The sequence below is a fragment of the Bombina bombina genome, chromosome 8 (genome assembly GCF_027579735.1).
Source record: "Bombina bombina isolate aBomBom1 chromosome 8, aBomBom1.pri, whole genome shotgun sequence".
NCBI lineage: Eukaryota > Metazoa > Chordata > Amphibia > Anura > Bombinatoridae > Bombina > Bombina bombina.
In genome coordinates this window covers 17200367-17227866 of record NC_069506.1, presented here as the reverse complement: position 1 = coordinate 17227866, position 27500 = coordinate 17200367, and the positions used below count along the sequence as shown (strand labels likewise).

The 27500-nt window shown below is 36.5% G+C and overlaps 1 protein-coding gene across 4 annotated transcripts in view; it reads right to left on the bottom strand.

Moving 5' to 3' along the window:
- The window catches only part of LOC128638278 (uncharacterized), a 332607-nt gene that overhangs the window by 17076 nt on the left and 288031 nt on the right, over positions 1-27500 (bottom strand). For 3 of the 4 annotated variants that reach the window (XM_053690147.1, XM_053690145.1, XM_053690146.1), the window contains exons 4-5: positions 26103-26171; positions 22480-22776 (exon numbers count right to left, since the gene is read on the bottom strand). In XM_053690147.1, coding sequence (XP_053546122.1) covers positions 22480-22776; positions 26103-26171 — 366 coding nt within the window. The remainder of the gene's footprint in view (positions 1-22479; positions 22777-26102; positions 26172-27500) is intronic. The other variant, XM_053690148.1, reaches the window with a different exon arrangement.

Here is a 27500-nt window from a genome sequence, read left to right as displayed (position 1 = left end):
ATGGCCGCTTTATTGATGATTTGCTCTTTATATGGGATGGAACAGTATTGAAGGCAGAGGAATTTGTAACATCCCTCAACACCAATAATATGGGTTTAACATTTACATCCAATATTTCAAAAGAACAAATTGAATTTTTGGATCTCACACTATATTGGGATCCAAAAGGGTCTATCTTAACTAAGACATTTTTCAAAACTGTGGATACGAATAGTTATTTGAATTTTAAAAGTAATCACTATAAACCGTGGAAAGAAAATATTCCATTCAACCAATTCTGCAGAATACGCAGAAATTGTACTGAAATGTCTGTGTTTGATGAACAATCAAAAATATTAAAAGAAAGGTTTCTTGCTAAAGAATATCCACCAAAACTTATAGAATTAGGCTATCAAAAAGCTAGGAATAAAATAAGAGCAGATTTGTTCAATTCTGAGAAAAAGGATAAAATTGTAAAAACAGGGAATGTGGAAGAGGAGAGTTTGCTGTATAATTCTAAAAATAGCAATCATCCTCGATTCATTACTAGGTATAATAATAACCATCATTTAATCAAGAATATCTTACAAAAATACTGGTTCATTTTAAAAAATGATCCAGTTTTGAAACAAATTTTAGATGATACCCCTATATGCACTTTTAGAAGAGCTCAAACACTTAAAAATAAGTTGGCACCAAGTAAGATTCTAATGAAAAAACGCACAAACAGGTTGGTAACTAGTTCTAAATCTAATACCAATCCTTTTTTGAACACCAAGATAGGTTTTTTTAAATGTGGGAAAAATAATTGTGGCCTTTGCAGCTATACGATGGGGAGTGTTAATGAATTTAAGTCCTCAGTTACCAATGAAAAATTCAGTGTTTCTTCACACTTCACGTGTGATTCAACATTTGTGGTGTATTTGTTACAATGCAAATGTGGGGTTCAGTATGTTGGGAGAACCTCAAGACCCATCAAAAAGAGATGGGGTGAACACACGAGAAATGTAAAGAATGAATTGGTAAATCATAGTGTTCCTCGCCATAAGGGCGTATGCCATCCAGGAGAAAACGATATATTTAATATTCTCCCTATAGAACATGTAGCTCCTAAATGGGGTAGAAATAGGTTTATTCACTTACGACAAAGAGAGACCTATTGGATATGGAAATTAAAAACTTTGAAACCCCATGGTCTAAATGAAAACATTGACATGGCAGCTTTTAATTGAAATATCTTTGGATTATATTTAGTCACTTTTTTATTGGTATTTATCCTTTTGAGAAATGTTTTGTTATGTAGATATACGGTATTGTATTTTTATTACTACATATTTATTGTGTTTTTTTATGAAATTATAAGTTTTAGTGCATCACTCATAGACATGGAGTTGTGACTTATCAGATGATCCCTGAGTTGGCAATCACCTTATAATCGTTTATATTCATATCGATATCATACTAGTATTTTTACTCAAATAGGAATGTTTTCTTGGGAGGTACTATGCTGTAATTCTCGGCATTAATTTTCCATTAGATATATTATAAATTTTTGCCTATAAGCATCTAATAGCAATCATTCAGTAGTTTTGCTCCCAATAAATCATGAATGACATATATGTTGATGATAAAATTTATCTCTTAAAAATTTATTCATTCCTATATAGGAAATCATACCGGCCTATATGGTGATATCTTGGGGACCACTGCCCATGATGTATATCTAAGTCCCTTTCCAGTAGTGTATATATGTATATTTTTTAATCACGGTGTGTATTTAAAACTCCCAGCCGTGTTTTTAGATAGAAATCGGAGCGAGTCCTCAATGTCGCCATTTGAGTGACAGGTTAACCACGCTTCAGGGGCTGGTACCACACGCCCATCTTTAGGTCCAATCATAACGCTTGCCGGCTCAGTTTATCATCTCATTGGTAACAGCTTTTGTGAGCATGCGCATTGTCGACTGGTGAACGCCGAGATTTGTTTTAAATAGTGTGATGACTGTTAGTTCTATACACCTGATGAAACGGTTGTTGTGACCGGGAAACGCGTAGTGTATTAGGTTTTAATAAACTTATATGTTATATTTTAACCTATCTGTCATCACGCTTGTTTTTATCTTTTGCTTTGAAAAGCTATTAAACTTTTTATCAGCTATCAGCTTTTGACACAATAATACTAGCTGTGCATTTGCCCTGAGGAGGAAAAAAGTACTTGTACCATCATTGGGCATTTTTGCGACCCCAAGTACCTGTGGGGTTTCATGAAATCATCACTTTGGCTACTGGATCGGAGTAGATTGTGAGGATAAGCTCGCTGGACAGCTTGTGAATAGTTCAGCCTGCACTTGTGGCACTTCTCAAGTGCTCTGAATCTAGTAAGTGATCTTGTATCGTTGTGTGGGGGTCCTATTCATCTACGATTTCACACTATTGTGGCGCCTCCTTCTTTTCTCCCCTCTATCTGCAGATCGTCGCTGGTGCCATCAGTTTTGGAAGGAGTATTTGCTGCCGCATACCCGCTATCTGAGGGAACACCCGGAGGAAATAATCTCCACTCCATGAACTTTGGATAAGAACTTTTTATACACCCTATTTTGTTTTTGGGCACCTATTGTATGTATCTGGTATTTTTATGTTATACCTCCACCAATATGTGTCTCTAACATTGTTTGTTACTATTGTGCGTTTGTAACTACTTTCGCATTGATAGTTACATCATCTCAGCAACATAGTTGCTGGAGGTTGTTTTCGATATCTTTATTTATTTGATTTGGAAGACACATTAGTAACACTTTATAGGCACAGTGTTTTTATCTATATTCACAGTTATTTTGTTATATATATATTTTTTGTACACTCATATGTACTTTTATATATAGTTATTTATCACTTTAAGAATACAGTTGTGAACACACATCACACATATATTTTTTATCCGTGTCCTTTGTTGAAGAGGGCAGTCAAGCTTTTGGGATATACATCACATGTTCACTTTTTGTACACTTTATTCGTGTGCATATTTAGGCGCCTTCATTTTTATATATCACTTTTGTTTTCACTATTGGGCTTTGGTGAAGAGCGACTTTAATATTATTTATTAATTATCAATATATTTTTCGAAATTTTGTAAAATGCAAAGTAAGGAAATCCGCAATCAGAGTCGTTTGACTCTCAGCACATGTGATAATTTTATTGAGACATCTACATCCACAGATAATAGTAATCTATCAATGACACAACTATTTATTAAGTTAGAGGATGCACTTAAACAAGAGCACAGACACTGGTGGGATATTGATATTTTAAAAAAATACAAATTAAAGGGGCATATACCCAGAGGTCTTAGATTATCTAAATTATGTTCATTCACAAATAATGCTGAATTAACATCTAAATGGCAAAATTTATTATCTGAGTGTTCTTTCAAATTAATTGATCTATTGATTGAACACAGAGAAATGTTGTTGAATAACACCGAATCCTTAATAGAAGAACTTCAAGCAGCTCTTCTTAAATATCAACAACATTCTGAATATGAAAATAAAAATAAAGAAATTTTAGAGAGAACAGATAAATACCAAAAGAAATTGATTAAGATTAAATCTAAGAAACTAGCCAGAGACGAAAAAGACTATTTAGAAGGATGTATCTATACAAATAAAAATCCTTCTGAAACTGCTATGGAAGAAGGTTTAGTTTTAGAGGAGAACCCTAATACAGAAAATTTTTCTAAAAAAGATGATTGGACTAGAGTAGAATACAAGAAACCGAAGGATAAAAGGAAAAATGTGAATTATAAAAATGGCAATTATGGGTATCATAATAATAATAAAAATAATTTTAATGATAATAAGGATTTCAATAGGGGATATAACTCTCCCAGACAGTATATTTCCACTTGGAAAAGCAAACAGAGATTTTTTCCCCAAGAACAATATAAAGAGAGGAACAATTCTATAGAGTACAGGAAAGAGGATAATGATTGGTATAAAAGAGAACAAAACAGGGATTACGGTAATACGAGTCTTTCCTATAATAATGGTAACACGAGTTATTATCATAACAAGGGTCACCATTTTAAACCATCTAGTTCAGCATACTGTAATACAGAACCTGAACACAAAATAGAAAGACCACAGGGTTTTCATTTAGACAAGAAACAAGATCATTACAGACAACATCAAAGACAAATACCTATCAGATTAAAACAAATGGAAACCAACTATGTAAAAGAAGGTTTCTATACTCCGCCACCAAGAAAAAGAACATATGCAAACGTGGCAGCAGAGGGAGAGCAAAATCTTCCAAAAAGGAGAAACTTAGAAGGATGAAAGATGGTATATTCAATCTTTCTAGCCATGTGTTGACAAACGAAGAGATTTGTGTCCTAAACAGAGGGCTATCTTTTTGTCCTTCAGATGAACACAACATATTTGAATTATTTGTTGATCTGAATAAATTTATCAGGAAGCTATCGTTACAACGATACTTCTGTGATAAAAAATTAAAACAAGATAAACGGATACCTATTATTACTAACGATATGTCTGAAAGACCCTCTACAGATATTATCTATTATGAACCAGAAGATCTATGTAATTCTCTGTTTGATGATTTTGTTCATTCTAATCTAATGTTGAAATCCAGTTTTAATCCTCCCATCACCAATCATAATATCCAACTCTTTCAAGACTTGGTTCTGGAAGAGTTTAGTTCTATGAATAATATCAATAGAAATAGAAAGAAGGCCTCAAATTTGAATATCTATGAAATTAGAGCCTTATCTAAGCTAGCTAAAGATCAGTCTCTAGTGATTAGACAAGCCGACAAGGGAGGTGGAGTAGTATTGCAGGACTGGGGTGATTATCTAGGGGAAGCAAATCGGATCCTATGTAATCCTGAGTACTATAAGAGATTGACTTTTAACCCTACGAAGAAATATATGATTGGTTTGGTTAAACTTATAGATGATGGATACTACAAAGGGATCCTCACCAAAAAAGAAAAATAATTTTTGAACCCGGGTACCCCTAGTCTTGCATACTACTACCACCTCCCTAAGATTCATAAGTGTAAGGATAACCCTCCCGGTCGCCCGATTAGATCGGGGATCGGGAACCTAACGTGTAATCTATCTGAATACATAGACTCCTTTTTGAAAAAGGAAGTAAAGTGTTTACCATCATATATAAAAGACACACCGGATTTAATTAGTAAATTATCGAAATTAAAAAACCTGGATGTAAAAAATTTAGTTTGGATGACATGTGATGTGTCAGCTCTCTATTCAAATATAGCACACGAGTTAGGCATTAACTCTATTGATAAATTTTTATCTAGAGATATTTATTTACCTGAACAGCAAAAAATCTTTCTATTAGATGCCATCTCTTTTGTGCTTAAGCACAATTATTTTGTATTTCAGGAGCAGTTTTTCCTACAAATAAAGGGCACGGCCATGGGGACCAGGTTCGCCCCCAGCTTTGCTAATTTGTTTATGGGGTCCTTTGAAGAGGAGTATATCTATAATTCCCCGGCGAGGGCGAACCTGGTCTTCTATGGCCGCTTTATTGATGATTTGCTCTTTATATGGGATGGAACAGTATTGAAGGCAGAGGAATTTGTAACATCCCTCAACACCAATAATATGGGTTTAACATTTACATCCAATATTTCAAAAGAACAAATTGAATTTTTGGATCTCACACTATATTGGGATCCAAAAGGGTCTATCTTAACTAAGACATTTTTCAAAACTGTGGATACGAATAGTTATTTGAATTTTAAAAGTAATCACTATAAACCGTGGAAAGAAAATATTCCATTCAACCAATTCTGCAGAATACGCAGAAATTGTACTGAAATGTCTGTGTTTGATGAACAATCAAAAATATTAAAAGAAAGGTTTCTTGCTAAAGAATATCCACCAAAACTTATAGAATTAGGCTATCAAAAAGCTAGGAATAAAATAAGAGCAGATTTGTTCAATTCTGAGAAAAAGGATAAAATTGTAAAAACAGGGAATGTGGAAGAGGAGAGTTTGCTGTATAATTCTAAAAATAGCAATCATCCTCGATTCATTACTAGGTATAATAATAACCATCATTTAATCAAGAATATCTTACAAAAATACTGGTTCATTTTAAAAAATGATCCAGTTTTGAAACAAATTTTAGATGATACCCCTATATGCACTTTTAGAAGAGCTCAAACACTTAAAAATAAGTTGGCACCAAGTAAGATTCTAATGAAAAAACGCACAAACAGGTTGGTAACTAGTTCTAAATCTAATACCAATCCTTTTTTGAACACCAAGATAGGTTTTTTTAAATGTGGGAAAAATAATTGTGGCCTTTGCAGCTATACGATGGGGAGTGTTAATGAATTTAAGTCCTCAGTTACCAATGAAAAATTCAGTGTTTCTTCACACTTCACGTGTGATTCAACATTTGTGGTGTATTTGTTACAATGCAAATGTGGGGTTCAGTATGTTGGGAGAACCTCAAGACCCATCAAAAAGAGATGGGGTGAACACACGAGAAATGTAAAGAATGAATTGGTAAATCATAGTGTTCCTCGCCATAAGGGCGTATGCCATCCAGGAGAAAACGATATATTTAATATTCTCCCTATAGAACATGTAGCTCCTAAATGGGGTAGAAATAGGTTTATTCACTTACGACAAAGAGAGACCTATTGGATATGGAAATTAAAAACTTTGAAACCCCATGGTCTAAATGAAAACATTGACATGGCAGCTTTTAATTGAAATATCTTTGGATTATATTTAGTCACTTTTTTATTGGTATTTATCCTTTTGAGAAATGTTTTGTTATGTAGATATACGGTATTGTATTTTTATTACTACATATTTATTGTGTTTTTTTATGAAATTATAAGTTTTAGTGCATCACTCATAGACATGGAGTTGTGACTTATCAGATGATCCCTGAGTTGGCAATCACCTTATAATCGTTTATATTCATATCGATATCATACTAGTATTTTTACTCAAATAGGAATGTTTTCTTGGGAGGTACTATGCTGTAATTCTCGGCATTAATTTTCCATTAGATATATTATAAATTTTTGCCTATAAGCATCTAATAGCAATCATTCAGTAGTTTTGCTCCCAATAAATCATGAATGACATATATGTTGATGATAAAATTTATCTCTTAAAAATTTATTTATTCCTATATAGGAAATCATACCGGCCTATATGGTGATATCTTGGGGACCACTGCCCATGATGTATATCTAAGTCCCTTTCCAGTAGTGTATATATGTATATTTTTTAATCACGGTGTGTATTTAAAACTCCCAGCCGTGTTTTTAGATAGAAATCGGAGCGAGTCCTCAATGTCGCCATTTGAGTGACAGGTTAACCACGCTTCAGGGGCTGGTACCACACGCCCATCTTTAGGTCCAATCATAACGCTTGCCGGCTCAGTTTATCATCTCATTGGTAACAGCTTTTGTGAGCATGCGCATTGTCGACTGGTGAACGCCGAGATTTGTTTTAAATAGTGTGATGACTGTTAGTTCTATACACCTGATGAAACGGTTGTTGTGACCGGGAAACGCGTAGTGTATTAGGTTTTAATAAACTTATATGTTATATTTTAACCTATCTGTCATCACGCTTGTTTTTATCTTTTGCTTTGAAAAGCTATTAAACTTTTTATCAGCTATCAGCTTTTGACACAATAATACTAGCTGTGCATTTGCCCTGAGGAGGAAAAAAGTACTTGTACCATCATTGGGCATTTTTGCGACCCCAAGTACCTGTGGGGTTTCATGAAATCATCACTTTGGCTACTGGATCGGAGTAGATTGTGAGGATAAGCTCGCTGGACAGCTTGTGAATAGTTCAGCCTGCACTTGTGGCACTTCTCAAGTGCTCTGAATCTAGTAAGTGATCTTGTATCGTTGTGTGGGGGTCCTATTCATCTACGATTTCACACTATTGTGGCGCCTCCTTCTTTTCTCCCCTCTATCTGTTACTGATGGTAGCCTTTGTTACGTTGGTCCCAGCTCTCTGCAGGTCATTCACTAGGTCCCCCCGTGTGGTTCTGGGATGCTTGCTCACCGTTCTTGTCATCATTTTGACCCCACGGGGTGAGATCTTGCATGGAGCCCCAGATCGAGGGAGATTATCAGTGGTCTTGTATGTCTTCCATTTTCTAATTATTGCTCCCACAGTTGATTTCTTCACACCAAGCTGCTTGCCTGTTGCAGATTCAGTCTTCCCAGCCTGGTGCAGGTCTACAATTTTGTTTCTGGTGTCCTTTAACAGCTCTTTGGTCTTCACCATAGTGGAGTTTGGAGTGTGACTGTTTGAGGTTGTGAACAGGTGTCTTTTATACTGATAACAAGTTAAAACAGTTGCCATTAATACAGGTAATGAGTAGAGGACGAGGAGCCTCTTAAAGAAGAAGATACAGGTCTGTGAGAGCCAGAAATCTTGCTTGTTTGTAGGTGACCAAATACTTATTTTCCACCATAATTTGCAAATAAATTCTTTCCAAATCAGACAATGTGATTGTCTGGATTTGTTTCCACATTTTGTCTCTCATAGTTGAGGTATACCTATGATAAAAATTACAGGCCTCTCTCATCTTCTTAAGTGGGAGAACTTGCACAATTGGTGGCTGACTAAATACTTTTTTGCCCCACTGTATGTGTACTGTATCACTATATGTATGTATGTGTGTGTGTGTGTGGTAAATAAGTATGGCCAGCATTGATATAAGGGCTGAAGATATATAGATTTGGGATTACTTTAAAAGGGATACAAAACCCTTTTTTTGTTTGTTTTTTTCATGAGTCAGATAGAGCAAAAGAAAATTAAACAACTTTACAATTGACTTTGATTATCAAATTTGCTCCATTCTCTTGTTATCCTTTATTTAGAGATTTGTATACACTGTTGATACCCATAGTGTTTTTATTATTTCATAGTTTGATGTTTTTAATATCTTTTTTTAAAATACATTTTCTGGAATATGTGTAAACTCTTGGGCTAATCTGTGTATTTTCCTACGCTACCTGCCTTTTCCACATTTGGATCCTTCACAGAAGATTTTTCCCTGTTCTGCCTGAGATCAGCGAGCTGGGCTGCTATTAAAGGTCCAGCCGGCACTATTTGGCACAACTGAGTGCCTTCACCATTGTGAGTACCCTGTACTTATTTGTATTTTCACGTTTGTTTGATTTTACTGATACACACAGGGGGATCCTTTGTATATGTACTCTTTTTCATGTACCTATAACACAAGAGAATTTGGATCCTGTATTGCCGGAGTACATGCGGCGCCTCTTTTTTCCTCTATCCTTTTTTCAATTCAATAATAGAGGCAAATTTGAAAATTTAAATTTGATGCTGTATCTGAATCATGAAAGTTTGACTTCACTGTCCCTATTAACTTAGGCCTAGATTTGGAGTTTGGCGGTAGCCGTGAAAACCAGCGTTAGAGGCTCCTAACGCTGGTTTTAGGCTACCGCCGGTATTTGGAGTCAGTCAAAATAGGGTCTAACGCTCACTTTTCAGCCGCGACTTTTCCATACCGCAGAATCCCTTACGTCAATTGCATATCCTATCTTTTCAATGAGATTTTTCTAACTCCGGTATTTAGAGTCGTTTCTGAAGTGAGCGTTAGACATCTAACGACAAAACTCCAGCCGCAGGAAAAAAGTCAGTAGTTAAGAGCTTTCTGGGCTAACGCCGGTTTCTAAAGCTCTTAACTACTGTACTCTAAAGTACACTAACACCCATAAACTACCTATGTACCCCTAAACCGAGGTCCCCCCACATCGCCGACACTCAAATACATTTTTTAACCCCTAATCTGCCGACCGCCACCTACGTTATCCTTATGTACCCCTAATCTGCTCCCCCTAACACCGCCGACCCCTGTATTATATTTATTAACCCCTAATCTGCCCCCCTCAACGTCGCCTCCATCTGCTTACACTTATTAACCCCTAATCTGCTGACCGCAAAGCGCCGCCACCTACATTATAGCTATGTACCCCTAATCTGCTGCCCCTAACACTGCCGACCCCTATATTATATTTATTAACCCCTAATCTGCCCCCCACAACGTCGCCTCCACCTGCCTACACTTATTAACCCCTAATCTGCCGAGCGGACCGCACCGCTATTATAATAAAGTTATTAACCCCTAATCCGCCTCACTAACCCTATAATAAATAGTATTAACCCCTAATCTGTCCTCCCTAACATCGCCGACACCTAACTTCAATTATTAACCCCTAATCTGCCGACCGGAGCTCACCGCTATTCTAATAAATGGATTAATCCCTAAAGCTAAGTCTAACCCTAACACTAACACCCCCCTAACTTAAATATAATTTTAATCTAACAAAATAAATTAACTCTTATTAAATAAATTATTCCTATTTAAAGCTAAATACTTACCTGTAAAATAAACCCTAATATAGCTACAATATAAATTATAATTACATTGTAGCTATTTTAGGATTTATATTTATTTTACAGGTAACTTTGTATTTATTTTAACCAGGTACAATAGCTATTAAATAGTTAAGAACTATTTAATAGCTAAAATAGTTAAAATAATTACAAATTTACCTGTAAAATAAATCCTAACCTAAGTTACAATTAAAACTAACACTATACTATCAATAAATTAATTAAATAAACTACCTACAAATACCTACAATTAAACCTAACACTACACGATCAATACATTAATTAAATACAATATCTACAAATAAATACATTTAAATAAACTAACTAAAGTACAAAAAATAAAAAAGAACTAAGTTACAAAAAATAAAAAAATATTTACAAACATAAGAAAACTATTACAACAATTTTAAACTAATTACACCTACTCTAAGCCCCCTAATAAAACAACAAAGCCCCCCAAAATAAAAAATGCCCTACCCTATTCTAAATTAATAAAGTTAAAAGCTCTTTTACCTTACCAGCCCTGAACAGGGCCCTTTGCGGGGCATGCCCCAAAAAGTTCAGCTCTTTTTCCTGTAAAAAAAAACATACAATACCCCCCCCCCAACATTACAACCCACCACCCACATACCCCTAATCTAACCCAAACCCCCCTTAAATAAACCTAACACTAAGCCCCTGAAGATCTTCCTACCTTGTCTTCACCTCACCAGGTATCACCGATCGGTCCTGGCTCCAAAATCTTCATCCAACCCAAGCGGGGGTTGGCGATCCATCATCCGATGGCTGAAGAGGTCCAGAAGAGGCTCCAAAGTCTTCATCCTATCCGGGAAGAAGAGGCGATCCGGACCGGCAACCATCTTGATCCAAGCGGCATCTTCTATCTTCATCTGATGACGACCGGCTCCATCCTGAAGACCTCCACCGCGGACCCATCTTCCTCCGGCGACGTCAAACCGAAGAATGACGGTTCCTTTAAGGGACGTCATCCAAGATGGCGTCCCTCGAATTCCGATTGGCTGATAGGATTCTATCAGCCAATCGGAATTAAGGTAGGAATATTCTGATTGGCTGATGGAATCAGCCAATCAGAATCAAGTTCAATCCGATTGGCTGATCCAATCAGCCAATCAGATTGAGCTCGCATTTTATTGGCTGATCGGAACAGGAAAAAGAGCTGAACTTTTTGGGGCATGCCCCGCAAAGGGCCCTGTTCAGGGCTGGTAAGGTAAAAGAGCTTTTAACTTTATTAATTTAGAATAGGGTAGGGCATTTTTTATTTTGGGGGGCTTTGTTGTTTTATTAGGGGGCTTAGAGTAGGTGTAATTAGTTTAAAATTGTTGTAATATTTTTCTTATGTTTGTAAATATTTTTTTATTTTTTGTAACTTAGTTCTTTTTTATTTTTTGTACTTTAGTTAGTTTATTTAAATGTATTTATTTGTAGATATTGTATTTAATTAATGTATTGATAGTGTAGTGTTAGGTTTAATTGTAGGTATTTGTAGGTAGTTTATTTAATTAATTTATTGATAGTATAGTGTTAGTTTTAATTGTAACTTAGGTTAGGATTTATTTTACAGGTAAATTTGTAATTATTTTAACTATTTTAGCTATTAAATAGTTCTTAATTATTTAATAGCTATTGTACCTGGTTAAAATAAATACAAAGTTACCTGTAAAATAAATATAAATCCTAAAATAGCTACAATGTAATGATAATTTATATTGTAGCTATATTAGGGTTTATTTTACAGGTAAGTATTTATCTTTAAATAGGAATAATTTATTTAATAAGAGTTAATTAATTTTGTTAGATGTAAATTATATTTAACTTAGGGGGGTGTTAGTGTTAGGGTTAGACTTAGCTTTAGGGGTTAATCCATTTATTAGAATAGCGGTGAGCTCCGGTCGGCAGATTAGGGGTTAATAAGTGTAGGCAGGTGGAGGCGACGTTGAGGGGGGCAGATTAGGGGTTAATAAATATAATATAGGGGTCGGCGGTGTTAGGGGCAGCAGATTAGGGGTACATAGGGATAATGTAAGTAGCGGCGGTTTACAGAGCGGAAGATTAGGGGTTAATAATAATATGCAGGGGTTAGCGATAGCGGGGGCAGCAGATTAGGGGTTAATAAGTGTAAGGTTAGGGGTGTTTAGACTCGGGGTACATGTTAGAGTGTTAAGTGCAGATTTAGGAAGGGTTACCGCATAGCAAACAATGGGGCTGCGTTAGGAGCTGAATGTGGCTTTTTTGCAGGTGTTAGGTATTTTTTCAGCTCAAACAGCCCCATTGTTTCCTATGGGGGAATCGTGCACGAGCACGTTTTTGAGGCTGGCCGCGTCCGTAAGCAACTCTGGTATCGAGAGTTGAAGCTGCGTTAAAAATGCTCTACGCTCCTTTTTTGGAGCCTAACGCAGCCTTTATGTGGACTCTCAATACCAGAGTTATTTTTATGGTGCGGCCAGAAAAAAGCCGGCGTTAGTTTTTCGGGTCGTTACCGACAAAACTCCAAATCTAGGCCTTAGGTTTTTGGCAAACGGGCACTGGTCTTGTATCTTGCTCCCCCCTCAGTCAGTTCCTTCTCATTAGGGCAAGTGCAGTCATTTATCATCTTTGATGAAATAAAAGTCATGTGACTGCCCAGCATCTGATGCCTTTTGGCAGACCAAGGCAATCTGCAAACACAAACTCTAAGCTATGAGTGGCAGCACGTGTCTGGCATTTATAAGAGACTCGTTTTCTTTTTTTATTTTACTTAATATAAAATAATTACTTGCACAATTTTATCAAATATATAATGTCATGCCAGGATTTTATAAAGCAAAAGCTTATTTTAACAGACCTGTTTTTTCTTCTATTAACAGATTAACTTTGTTTGTTTGGCTTCCTTTGTTGAAAGGCAGGGACATAAGTTCAAAAGTGTGCACGTGCCTGGAGCACTATATAGCAGCGGTTTTGCAAGATTGTTAGCCATTTGCAAACGCACTAGAGGGCAGCATTATTTCCTGCCATGTAGTGCTTCAGATACTATCTAGGTATTTCTTCAACACAGAATATCATGGGAACAAAAGAAATGTGATAATAGAAGTAAATTGGAAACTTTTCTAAAATTGTATGTTCTGTCTGACTCACCAAAGTAAATGTTTGGGTTTTATATCCCTTTAATATACCCTTGTTCCGTATTGGTAGAGCTGCAAGTCAGGAGGGATATTACATCATTAGAGTCCATTTGTAAATGAACACAACTAGATTGCTAACCACTGTTGTGTGTCTGTTGATCAGACCAATAAGGACATAAACATATAAACAACCTGTGTCTGTTATGTTAAAAATAAATTCTATATTTTCTGGTTGGTTTAATTTTTTATGTTTTTCCAAGCTTGTTTTGATTATATTTATATAAAAAAGTTTTGTACTCTGTGCTATGCTATTTACATATTTAAAGGGACAGTGTATCGTCAAATTGTTTTTCCTTTATTGGGCTAATGTACAAGTGGCGCGCTATTTAGGGCTCCCATTTGAGTGCATTCATCCCTAGAAGTAACCTTTTGTGTGTGCGTATTACAAGTTGAAAGTAAATATTTTGCGCAAGTGTGAAACCCGATGCACTAACTAAAGGACTGCAGATATCGTGACAGCGCAAACTTTTCCCCCCAATGACTTAAAAAAATAACACTTATGGCTCGTGCGCTAACCGGACAGGAGTTATTAATATGTCCCATTCCAGTGTTCTTCACATACAGGAAAATTGTATTTTTTATTTTATTTTAAATATATATATATATATATATATATACCTGTATATCTATTCCTACAGCTATGTAGGTATAGAAAAATATTTTACATTATATATATATATATATATATATATATATTACATTGTTTTCTATGTGAAGAACATTGGAATGTAAAATATGCGTAACGCTTCAGGTTTCGCAAAGTAGATATAATGCAGTGTCGGGTTAGCACACATGAAGAATTAGTTATCTTAAGGCGCATTATTGAAATACTAGGCGATAAGCCTGCCCAGAGGGCAGTCTATTTAAAAAAAAAACTGCAACCCCCAAAGCTAAAATTACAAAAAATAAAAAATGTTAAATTACAGAAAAAAATAAACAAAGCTATCCAAAATAAAAAAATTAAACCTAAACTATTACCCCTTTAAAAATAAAAAATCCCCCCAAAAATAAAAATACCCCCTAATCTAATACTAAACTACAAATAGCCCTTAAAAGGGACCTTTGGATCTTTTGTAGGGCATTGCCCTAAGTTAAACAGCTCTTCTACCTCTAAAAAATACTAAGTCCCCCCTAACAGTAAAATCCCCCCACCCACCAAACCCCCCAAAATAAAAAAAACTAACACTAAAAAAAACTAAACAACCCATTTGTATGGGCATTGCCCTTAAAAGGGTATTCAGCTATTTTACTGTCCTTAAATCTAAAAAAAAAAACACCCCAAAAATTAAAATAAAAAAGCCTAAACCTAAGCCCCAAATACATACTCAGGGGCCTAGTTATCAAGCCGTCAACCTCAAATACGCTGCGTATTCCGCAGCGTATTTGTGGCGAGGCTGATTCGCCTTAGTTATCAAAGGCTCGAGACCGGCAAAAGTAGAATTTTGTGACGTAAACTTCGATCCGCCGGACTCAGTCCGACACAGAACGATTCTTACGTCACTCCAGATGTTCCGCACACAAGTGCGGCACAATCTCACTACTTTTGCTAGTTATCAAAAAACTAGCAGGTACGCTCGGCACTTTTACGGCCCAGCGTACCTGGTTTTCAAAGCGCCAGCCTGGAGGCGGCGGATCCCATAGGAATCAATGGGAGTCTGACCATAGCGAAAGTACAAGTTCGCTGCTGCCAGACATCCCATTCATTCCTATGGGAGCTGTCTACACCTAACACCCTAACATGTACCCCGAGTCTAAACACCGCTAATCTGACCCCCCCCTACACCGCCGCAACTACATAAAGTTATTACCCCCTAAACCGCCGCTCCCGGAGCCCACCGCAACTATAATAAATGTATTAACCCCTAAACCGCCGCTCCCTGAACCCGCCGCAACCTATATTAAATGTATTAACCCCTATCCTGCCCCCCTACACCGTCGCCACCTATAATAAATGTATTAACCCCTATCCTGCCCCCCACTACGCCGCCGCCACTGTAATAAAATGATTAACCCCTAAAAGTAAGTCTAATACTAACCCTAACGCCCCCCTAACTTAAATATTAATTAAATAAATCTAAATAAATTAACTCTTATTAACTAAATGAATCCTATTTAAAACTAAATACTTACCTTTAAAATAAACCCTAATATAGCTACAATATAAATAATAATTATATTGTAGCTATCTTAGGATTTATTTTTATTTTACAGGTAACTTTGTATTTATTTTAGCTAGTTAGAATAGTTATTAAATAGTTATTAACTATTTAATAACTACCTAGCTAAAATAATTACAAAATTACCTGTAAAATAAATCCTAACCTAAGTTACAATTAAACCTAATACTACACTATCATTAAATTAACTAAATAAACTACCTACAAATAACTACAATTAAATACAATTACATAAACTAACTAAAGAACAAAAAATAAAAAAAGCTAAGTTACAAAAAATAAAAAATTAAGTTACAAACATGTTAAAAATATTACAACAATTTTAAGCTAATTACACCTAATCTAAGCCCCCTAATAAAATAACAAACCCCCCCAAAATAAAAAAAATCCCTACCCTATTCTAAATTAAATAAATTTCAAAGCTCTTTTACCTTACCAGCCCTTAAAAGGGCCATTTGTGGGGGCATGCCCCAAAAAGTTCAGCTCTTTTGCCTGTAAAAGAAAAATACAACCCCCCCAACATTAAAACCCACCACCCACATACCCCTAATCTAACCCAAACCCCCCTTACAAAAACCTAACACTAATCCCCTGAAGATCATCCTACCTTGAGTCGTCTTCACTCAGCCGAGCCACCGATGGAACTGAAGAGGACATCCGGAGCGGAAGAAGTTAATCCTCCAAGCGGCGCTGAAGAAATCTTCCATCCGATGAAGTCATCATCCATGCGGCGCTGAAGAAGTCTTCGATCCGGCCGATGTCATCTTCAAAGAGGCGCTGAAGAGGTCTTCTATCCGGGCGAAGTCATCTTCCAAGCCGGGTCTTGAATCTTCCTTCCGCCGACGCGGAACTACCTTCTTCACCGACGGACTACGACGAATGACGGCTCCTTTAAGGGACGTCATCCAAGATGGCGTCCCCTCAATTCCGATTGGCTGATAGGATTCTATCAGCCAATCTGAATTAAGGTAGGAAAAATCTGATTGGCTGATGGAATCAGCCAATCAGATTGAGCTTGCATTCTATTGGCTGTTCCGATCAGCCAATAGAATGCGAGCTCAATCTGATTGGCTGATTGGATCAGCCAATCGGATTGAACTTGAATCTGATTGGCTGATTCCATCAGCCAATCAGATTTTCCTACCTTAATTCCGATTGGCTGATAGAATTTCAGGTCCGCGGCGGCGAAGGTAGGCGAGCTTAGGCGGACGTATTGGGCCGGCGAAGCCAGAAAAGTAGACGGCTTGATAACTAGCCCCCTCACTGTCCCTGAAGTCCGGCGGAGGTCTTCTTCCAGACAGATCTATCATCTTCTATCTTCATCCAGAGTGAAGGCGGCGTGAAGCGGAGGTGCGGAACTGTGTTCCTGATGCCTGGATCCTCAGCAGTGGTCCTTAACGGCAGTGTTCCTCGTGGTGGCGTTCCTTGGCGGCATGGAGGCTCCACTTCATCCGATGTCAGTCGTAGACTGAAGATTGAATGCAAGGTGCCGCAATCAATTTGGGGTACCTTGCATTACTAATGGCTGAAATTTTGGAATCAGCCAATAGGATTAGAGCTACTGAAATCCTATTGGCTGTTCAAATCAGCAAATAGGATTTCAGTAGATCTCATCCTATTGGCTGAATTAAAAATTTCAGCTAATAGGAATGCAAGGTACCCCAAATTGATTGCCCCGTGTTTGATAAATAGAGGCCCATGTTTTCTGTCCTTAAGCCAGCATTCCACCCAGTTCACATTGTAACTGATATATTATTAGGTTGTGGTACTATGCATAAAATTGAATAAAGCTGTATGAGTATGTTGATTGTTAAATTTAAATATAACAACAATAGCCTCAAAGTTTAGGTGGATATGCACATATGAAATTATTCGGTCTGTTCAGTTTAATAAAACCGACTTGGTCTGCACATACTTTACAGAATTTTGTTATATAGGCATTTAACCACCTAACAGCTTGTACCTTCTTGCTATTTGGGTTTTCCATGTATTTTACATTAGAGTGTGTTCCTCCGCATAGAAGTTTGTTATGTCATATGGACCGGTCCTTAGTAAATTCAGTGTGTACATGCACTGTCTCTTATGTAACTACTTGGTTTTAGTACATCTTGCACTATCGCAAACTTGTTGTCAGGTTTGTTGAACCTGCATTCAGCGAGGTGCATGAATAAATACCACCACTTAAAAATGCAATCTGTGTTGTCTGAATTTTTTCAATAAAAAAAAGAGTGCTGAATTCCCAGTCTTTCATGAGATTTTATTATAAATCTCTTGTCTTTCTATCTGATTGTTAGTATATATATATAGTGTGTATGTGTATATATATATATATATATATATATATATATATATATATATAATAATGTTATTGTAAAATATATATCTATGCCTATGTATCTATAGGATTATATATACAGGTATAGGTATATACAGTTAAAGATATAAATATTTCTTTAAAGGGACATGAAACCTAAAAATTGTCTTTCGTGATTTAGGTAGAACATAAAATTTCCAGTTTACTTCTATTATCAGAATTGCTTCATTATCTTTGTATTATTTGTTGAATGAGCAGCAATGCACTACTGGTTTCTAACTCAACACATGGGTGAGCCAATGACAATCGGTATATATATGCAGCCACCAATCAGCAGCTAGAACCTAGATTCATTGCTGCTCCTGAACTTTCCAAGATAAACCTTTCAGGAAAGGATAACAAGAGAAGGAAGCAAATTAAATAATAGAAGTAAATTGGAAAGTTGTTTAAAATTGTATATTCTGTCTAAATCATGAATGTCTAATTATGACGTTACTCTCCCTTTAAGTAAAGAACATTGGAATGTTAAATATTTACAGTAAATATACAGTAAAACAAATAATTAAATATTATTATGGAATTATTATTTAGAAACATACATTTATAATAATTTATTTTAATGTATTTATGTTGTGTTTGGTGCAATATATATTTTTCCCCTAACCCTTTTACACAAGATCTTCAGTCTCGTTAACCCATTGAGCGTTAAATTTGATTGTGCTTGTGCGGTCTCGTTTACTGTAGGAATATAGTAGGTGTAGGTAAATGCAGTTATGTATAAATATAAATATTTATTTAAGGAAAGAACATTTGAATGTTAAATATTTACAGTACATATACAGTAAAACACTTTATTAAGTATTATTATGGAATTATTATGTAGACACTTACATTTATATATTATATTATTTTGCAGGTAATTACATGGCCATACACCATAAACCTTTGAACCTTTATAAATATTTTTTATTAATATTCATATTCATAATGTTTATCTGTAAGTGCTTATGAGTGTAACAGATTATTTTAATGCATTTAAAGGGACACTGAACCCAAATGTTTCCTTTCGAGATTCAGATAGAGCATGCAATTTTAAGCAACTTTCTAATTTACTCCTATTATCAATTTTTCTTCATTCTCTTGCTATCTTTATTTGAAAAAGAAGGCATTTAAGCTTTTTTTTAGTTCAGAACTATGGACAGCACTCAGCAACCCAGGTTGTTCATCAAAAATGGGCATCTAAACTTACATTCTTGCATTTCAAATAAAGATATCAAGAGAATGAAGAAAAATGTATAAGTTAGAAAGTTGCTTAAAACTGCATGCTATATCTGAATCATGAAAGAAAACATTTGGGTTCAGTGTCCCTTTAAGTTAAGTTTGGTGCAACAGTTCTTTATCCCTAGACCTTTTACGTAAGATGTTCAGTCTCGCTATCCCGATGTGAGTTAAATTTGATTGTGCAAACAAGTTTACTTTAAACTTATAATACCCACGCAAATTAATGTGCCCATGATAATGCCCCACTTGTGATCTATCCCATCATTTTTGTATACAATAAAGGACATTATACACTAAATGTTTTTTTGCATAAATGTTTTGTAGCTGATCCATTTATATAGCCCATACAATTTTTTTTTTTTTTTTAATTTATAGTTTTGCACTCAGTGTGTTTGAATCTGCACAGAACAATCTAACTTAAATGGAGCCAATAAAGTACAATATGTTTTAACTGGCAGTGCCAACATTTTCTTTTTGCATCACTCATGCCCATTCTGTACCCATTAAAGGGATAGTAAAGTCCAAATTAAACTTTCATGATTAAGATAGGCCATGTAATTTTAAACGACTTTCTAATTTACTTTTATCATCAAATTTGCTTTGCGCTCTTGTTATTCTTAGAGGAAAGCTAAACCTAGGTAGGCTCATATGCTAATTTCTAAGCTTTTGAAGACCGCCTCTGCATTTGACAGTTTATCACAGCTAGAGGGTGTTAGTTCATGTGTTTCATATAGATAACATTGTGCTCATGCATGTGAAGTTATTTAAGAGTCAGCACAAATTGCCAGAAATGCAAGTCTGTCAAAAGATCTGAGATAAGGAGGCAGTCTGCAGAAGCTTAGATACAAGGTAATTACAGAGGTAAAAACTATCGGCCAGATAACGAGTTTTGCGGTAAGAGGGGTGCGGTGCTAACTTGCACGTTATTTTCACCGCTCACTTACCTACAGCGCTGGTATTACAGGTTTTTATAAACCCGACGTTATTAAGCAAGAAGTGAGCGTAGAGCAAAATTGAGCTCCATACCGCACTCCAATACCAGCGCTGCTTAAGTCAGCGGTGAGCTGGTTGTACATGCTCGTGCACGATTTCCCCATAGATATCAATGGGGGGAGCCGGCTGAAAAAAAGCCTAACACCTGCAAAAAAGCAGCGTAAAGCTCAGTAACACAGCACATAGGAATCAATGGGGAAACAAAATATATGTTTACATCTATCACCCTAACATGAACCCCGAGTCTAAACCCCAATAATCTTAAATTTATTAACCCAGCTGTTCCCCCGATATCGCTGACACCTACATTATATTTATTAAACCCTAATCTGCCGCTCCTGACATCGTTGCCACATACATTTTACTTATTAACCCCTAATCTGCTGCCCCCAACATCGCCGACGCCTACATTATATTTATTAACCCCTAATCTTCTGCCCCAATGTCGCCGCCACCTACCTACACTTATTAACCCCTAATCTGCCGCCCCTATACTATATTTATTAACCCCTAAACCTAAGTCTAACCCTAACCCTAACACCCACTAACTTAAATATAATTAAAATAAATCTAAATAAAATCTACTATTAATAACTAAATAATTCCTATTTAAAACTAAATACTTACCAATAAAATAAACCCTAAGATAGCTACAATATAACTAATAGTTACAATGTATCTATCTTAGGGTTTATTTTTATTTTACAGGCAAGTTTGTATTTATTTTAACTTGGTAGAATAGTTACTAAATAGTTATTAACTATTTACTACCTAGTTAAAATAAATACAAATTTACCTGTAAAATAAAACCTAACCTGTCTTACAATAAAACCTAACCTTACACTACAATTAAATAAATTACCTAAATTAAATACAATTAACTAAATTAAATACAATTACCTAAATTACAAAAAACAAACACTAAATTACACAAAATAAAAAACAAATTACAAGATATTTAAACTAATTACACCTAATCTAATAGCCCTATCAAAATAAAAAAAGCCCCCCAAAATAAAAAAAACTAGCCTAAACTAAAATACCAATAGCCCATAAAAGGGCCTTTTGCGTGGCATTGCCCCAAAGAAATCAGCTCTTTTACCTGTAAAAAAAAAAATACAAACGACCCCCCCAACAGTAAAACCCACCACCCACACAACCAAGCCCCCCCACAAAAAAATCCTAACTAAAAAAACCTAAGCTCCCCATTGCCCTGAAAAGGGCATTTGGATGGGCATTGCTCTTAAAAGGGCATTTAGCTCTATTGCAGCCCAAAGCCCTAACCTAAAAATAAACCTACCCAATAAACCCTTAAAAAAACCTAACACTAACCCCTGAAGATCCACTTACAGTTCTGAAGAGCCGACATCCATCCTCAACGAAGACGGAAGAAGTCTTCATTCAAGCCGGAAAAAGTGGTCCTCCAGACGGGCAGAAGTCTTCATCCAGACGTCATCTTCTATCTTCATCCATCCGGCGCGGAGCGGCTCCATCTTCAAGACATCCGACGCAGAGCATCCTCTTCTTTCCGACGACTAACGATGAATGAAGGTTCCTTTAAGTGACGTCATCAAAAATGGCGTCCTTTAGATTACGATTGGCTGATAGAATTCTATCAGCCAATCGGAATAAAGGTTGAAAAAATCCTATTGGCTGACGCAATTAGCCAATAGGATTGAACTTGCATTCTATTGGCTGTTCCAATCAGCCAATAGAATGTGAGCTCAATCCTATTGGCTGATTGGATCAGCCAATAGGATTGAAGTTCAATCCTATTGGCTTGCCTGTAAAATAAAAATAAACCCTATCGGTATAGCAGCGGTAGTAAAAAATCAGCGTTATGAGCCTTAACGCTGCTTTTTTACTCATAACGCAAAACTCGTAATCTAGCCGTATATTTCTATAACAGTGTTGGTTATGCAAAACTGGGGAATGGTAAATAAAGGGATTACCTTTCTTTTTAAAGAATAACATTTTTGGTGTTTATTATCCCTTTAAGCAAGAAACAGTAATTATATGTCAGCTTAGTTTTACATACCAGTAACATGATTCATGTATATGTTTACCCAAACAGTAGTAGAACATAGCTCAGTACCTCCAAGTGTTGCATACGCTCTAATGCCTATTGGAGGCTCTCCATACTCCAAATGTAAATTGTCGATATCTAGTGCTGTAGTTGTAAAGAGACGCAGATATGTATCATTTTGCAGCAAGGCCCATGCTGAGTTATTACATTCGTTTCTTTGTTCTCGAATCATTACTCCAAGTTTACAGAATTCGGTATCATTTAAAATAACAACCAATGGGTGGTCAAGGAAATCGGTTTTGTTGTACTTGTTGTCTGCATAAAACCGATACTGTTTCCAAATCTCACTTGGAGTTACAGTTGTGCCTACAAAATAAGAGAGATACTAAATGAAAACATATTAATACCGATTAGAACATTTGCAGCAAACTTAAGTTTAGAAAACACGTCTTCAATCTAATAAATGCCCTTAAAAGAAAGAAATAGGCTAGATAAAAAGTTAAACAACCACAGTACTTTGTGTTTAGCATTATCAGTATGGCAGTTTGGGGCGCGACACCAATATTTGCGCGGGTTTGGTATCACATATACGGCGTAACCTAGAAGTTATGCGCGTATATTTCTGCCGTCGCCCGTAGTTTTTTGGGCCATAGGCAGGTATACCAAACCAGCACAGTTTGGTATCCAATATACAGCGTAAGGACTTACGTGGCGAAAATGGAGAAATCTTACTCGCCACAAAAAGCAGCCGTAAGAAGCCTTACGCTGACTATTGGAGCCCCGTAACTCCCTAAACTAGCTACAAAATAAACCTAACACCTAACGCATGCGCAATGTCTATCTAGCTGTCAACCGCGATCTGCTAAATAAAACCTAACACCTAACGCATGCGCAATGTCTATCTACCTGTCAACCGCGATCCCCCGCCGCAATCCCTAATAAAATATTTAACCCCTAAACCGCCGCCATCTACATAAACTAACCCCCTACTGTGAGCCCCTAAAACCGCCACCATCTACCTGATCTATCCCCTAATGTGAACCCCTAAAACCGCCGCCATCTACCTGATCTATCCCCTAATGTGAACCCCTTACACGGCCGCCATCTACCTTATCTATCCCCTAATCTGACCCCTTACACCGCCGCCACCTATATAAAAATTATTAACCCCTAATCTAATCCCCCTATACCGCCGCCAGCTATATTAATATTATTAACCCCTAATCTAATCCCCCTAAAATAATTATCTCTATTACCAGCCCTTAAAAGGGCCTTTTGCGGGGCTTTGCCCCAAAGTAAACAGCTCTTTTGCCCTATAACCTGCCCTCCCTAAACCGCCGCCACCTATATTAATAGTATTAACCCCTAATGTAAGCCCCTTACACCGCCGCCATCTATATTAAAATTATTAACCCCTAATTTAATCTACCTACCCCGCCGCCAGCTATATTATCTATATTAACCCTAAGTATATTATAGTTAATATAGTTATTACATTATATATATTAACTATATTAACCCTAATTATATTAGGGTTAATATAGTTAATATAGTTACTATAGTATTTATATTAACTATATTAACTCTATCTAACCCTAACACCCCTAACTAAATTCTTATTAAATAAATCTAATTCATATTATAAACTAAAATATTCCTATTAAAATCTAAATACTCACCAATAAAATAAACCCTAAGATAGCTACAATATAATTAATAATTACATTGTAGCTATGTTAGGGTTTATATTTATTTTACAGGTAAATTGTTAATTATTTTAACTAGGTATAATAGCTATTAAATAGTTATTAACTATTTAATATCTACCTAGTTAAAATAATTACCCAATTACCTGTAAAATAAATCCTAACCTAAGTTACAAATACACCTACACTATCAATAAATTAAATAAACTACAAATATCTATCTAAAAATACAATTAAATAAACTAAACTAAATTACAAAAACAAACAAACACTAAATTACAAAAAATAAAAAAAGATTACAAGATTTTTAAGCTAATTACACCTATTCTAAGCCCCCTAATAAAATAATAAAGCCCCCCAAAATAAAAAAAATTCCCTACCCTATTCTAAATTAAAAAAAGTTCAAAGCTCTTTTACCTTACCAGCCCTTAAAAGGGCCTTTTGCGGGGCAGCCAATAGAATGCGAGCTCAATCTGATTGGCTGATTGGTTCAGCCAATCGGATTGAACTTGAATCTGATTGGCTGATTCAATCAGCCAATCAGATTTTTCTACCTTAATTCCAATTGGCTGATAGAATCCTATCAGCTGGCGGCGGTGTAGGGGGATTAGATTAGGGGTTAATACTTTTATTATAGGTGGCAGCGGTGTAGGGGGATTTAGATTGTAGGCAAAAGAGCTGATTACTTTGTGACAAAGCCCTGCCAAAAGCCCTTTTAAGGGCTGGCAAAAGAGCAGTTTACTTTGGGGTAGGGATAGTTTAGTATTTTAGGGGTTAAATAATTTAATATAGCTGGCGGTGGGGTAGGGGGGTTAAATTAGGGGTTAATAATTTTAAAATAGATGGCGGCGGGGTAGGGGCTCACTTTAGGGGGTAGTAAGGTAGATGGCGGCGGGGTAGGGGCTCACCTTTATGGGGTTATAGATTTAATATAGCTGGCGGCGGTTTAGGGGTTAATAACTTTATTAGGTTGCGGCAGGGTTTGGGAGCGGCGGTTTAGGGGTTAATACATATTTTATTGTTAGGATAGTGAGGGGGGATAGCGGATAGAGGGTTAGACATGTCAGGCTATGTTAGGGAGGCGTGTTAGACAGTGCGGGTGATTTCATACTTTAGTCAGGTTTTGTAGGCGCCGGCAGTTTCTAACGTGGCGCAAGTCACTGGCGACACCAGAAATTTGTACTTGCGCAGATTTCTGGACATCGCTGGTTTATCCGACTTACGGCACGTTAGCAACTGACGGCGCCGTATATTGGATAGCTCGAGATGCGAGCTGAAACTGCGGGCGATGCGGGTTCCCTCGCTTGCGCCACAAACTACGCCGTATATCGGATCGCGCCCTTGGTTTACAAACCATTGTTTAAAAAAAATGGAACTAAGACTTGTTTGATACATGTGGCTAAGTTAGGGGATCCTAAACAGAGCAATCTAAATAGTTTGATATCCACATTTATAGCAATATTACAAGTTAATTATCACATGCAAGTTAATTACACCCAAGAAAAAAAAAACAGACATTCTACTCTTTGTCCATAGTCTTCAGTCTGGTCCAAAATCTTAATCCAGAGCAGCGCAGAGCCCTATCATTGGCCCTCAATCATTTCTGTTTCTTCTTAAATCAATCAACTAGGTCCAAGTAATTTCTAAATCAACCAATAGTATCAAGGAAGATTACTATTGGATGATTAGAATAAAATAAGTCCATATGAACAAAAAAACCCCTGCTAAAATGGCTGTATATTACAAGAAAAATGCCTGAGATTAGGTAAGGGACAGTGAGATGAGAACTCTGTACTGTGCCTGATCAAGAATTGGACACTGGACAGAAGGCTTATATATATATTTCTACACACACACACGCTGTACATATAATTTATAAATACAAACTTTTACTCGTTTAAAATGACATTATTGCAATTAAGTACTTACACAAAGGCATAAATATATAAATCAATGCTTAGGATTCTGCTGCGGTTGTGCACTTACATGTTACATGGCTGAACTGAACAAACAGTAACACCAACATCACAATCATCCATGTATATCCATCTCCTGCTAAAGACAAAATAGTTCAAAATTAAGGGACATAAAAGTAGTCTAAACTTATATTATAACATTTCTAATGTATAGGTAGTAATATAAAATGCATAATATGTATCTAATAGGGTTCATTTGTATACAAAAAGACAAAGCTTTAGTTTCTGGTAGATTCTAAAAACTAGACGTGCAGTAGTGAAAAATTCATTTGGACAAAATTTTTTAATGAAAATTCATACGCTGCACTCTATGGTATTCTTTTAAAACGAAACAAATACTGAATATTAGGTAACATTTTCATTTGTTTTTGTTAAGCGAATGTAAATGTTCCTTTGCTACTGGTGAAACAATTTACCTGTAGCCTTATATATACTTACCTATAGCGTGCTGGGGAAGCCGCACTAATCCCGATACTTCTGCCATGCTATTAGGAGGCTTAGCGAGGCAAATCCCAGAGACCGCACTAAAGGACCTTCTCCTTCAACACAGGTTCTGGGACCGCCGCGCTATGGGCCCTGTTCTTAATATGTATATCACTAATTTTTAATAACTAAAATGTTAATTTATTGTTTTTGAATAATAAACAAGAAAAGGACATTGTTCATCCTGACTAAAACATTATTGAGGTAAGAGTGATAATTAACAATAAAATAAATCTGTGAAAGAAGATCACATACAGAGGGAGCCTCCTAGTGTGATACTGTGGTTGCAAAGGAGTATATGCAAATCTTGTGTTGTGGTTATACTCACAAGTATGGCAGCACCCTTTGTGCTAAGTAGCGCAGGCTGGGAACTTTCAGCGTCCCAGCAAACTGATCCTAGGTGAGGGGACAATAGGCCCAGGTGTCCTGGTGTCCTTCCCGGGTAGATCAAACCAAGCTCAAGCGTCCAATAGGTTTAGTATATTTTATTAAAAACAGGTTAAAACGAAGGGTGCAAACATTCACCCAAAGACAACATTGCATTTAACAGATTGCAACGCGTTTCTCGGCTGTGCTAGCTGTTTCATCAGGCATCTGATCAGAAGTCTAGCACAGCTGAGAAACGCGTTGCAACCTGTTATATGCCTGAGCTTGGTTTGATCTACCCGGGAAGGACACCAGGACACCTGGGCCTATTGTCCCCTCACCTAGGATCAGTTTGCTGGGACGCTGAAAGTAGCCTGCGCTACTTAGCACAAAGGGTGCTGACATACTTGTGAGTATAACCACAACACAAGATTTGCATATACTCCTTTGCAACCACAGTATCACACTAGGAGGCGCCCTCTGTATGTGATCTTCTTTCACAGATTTATCTTCTTGGATTCTTTCTTCTTTCCTGAGAGGAGCAGCCGTGACACTAATC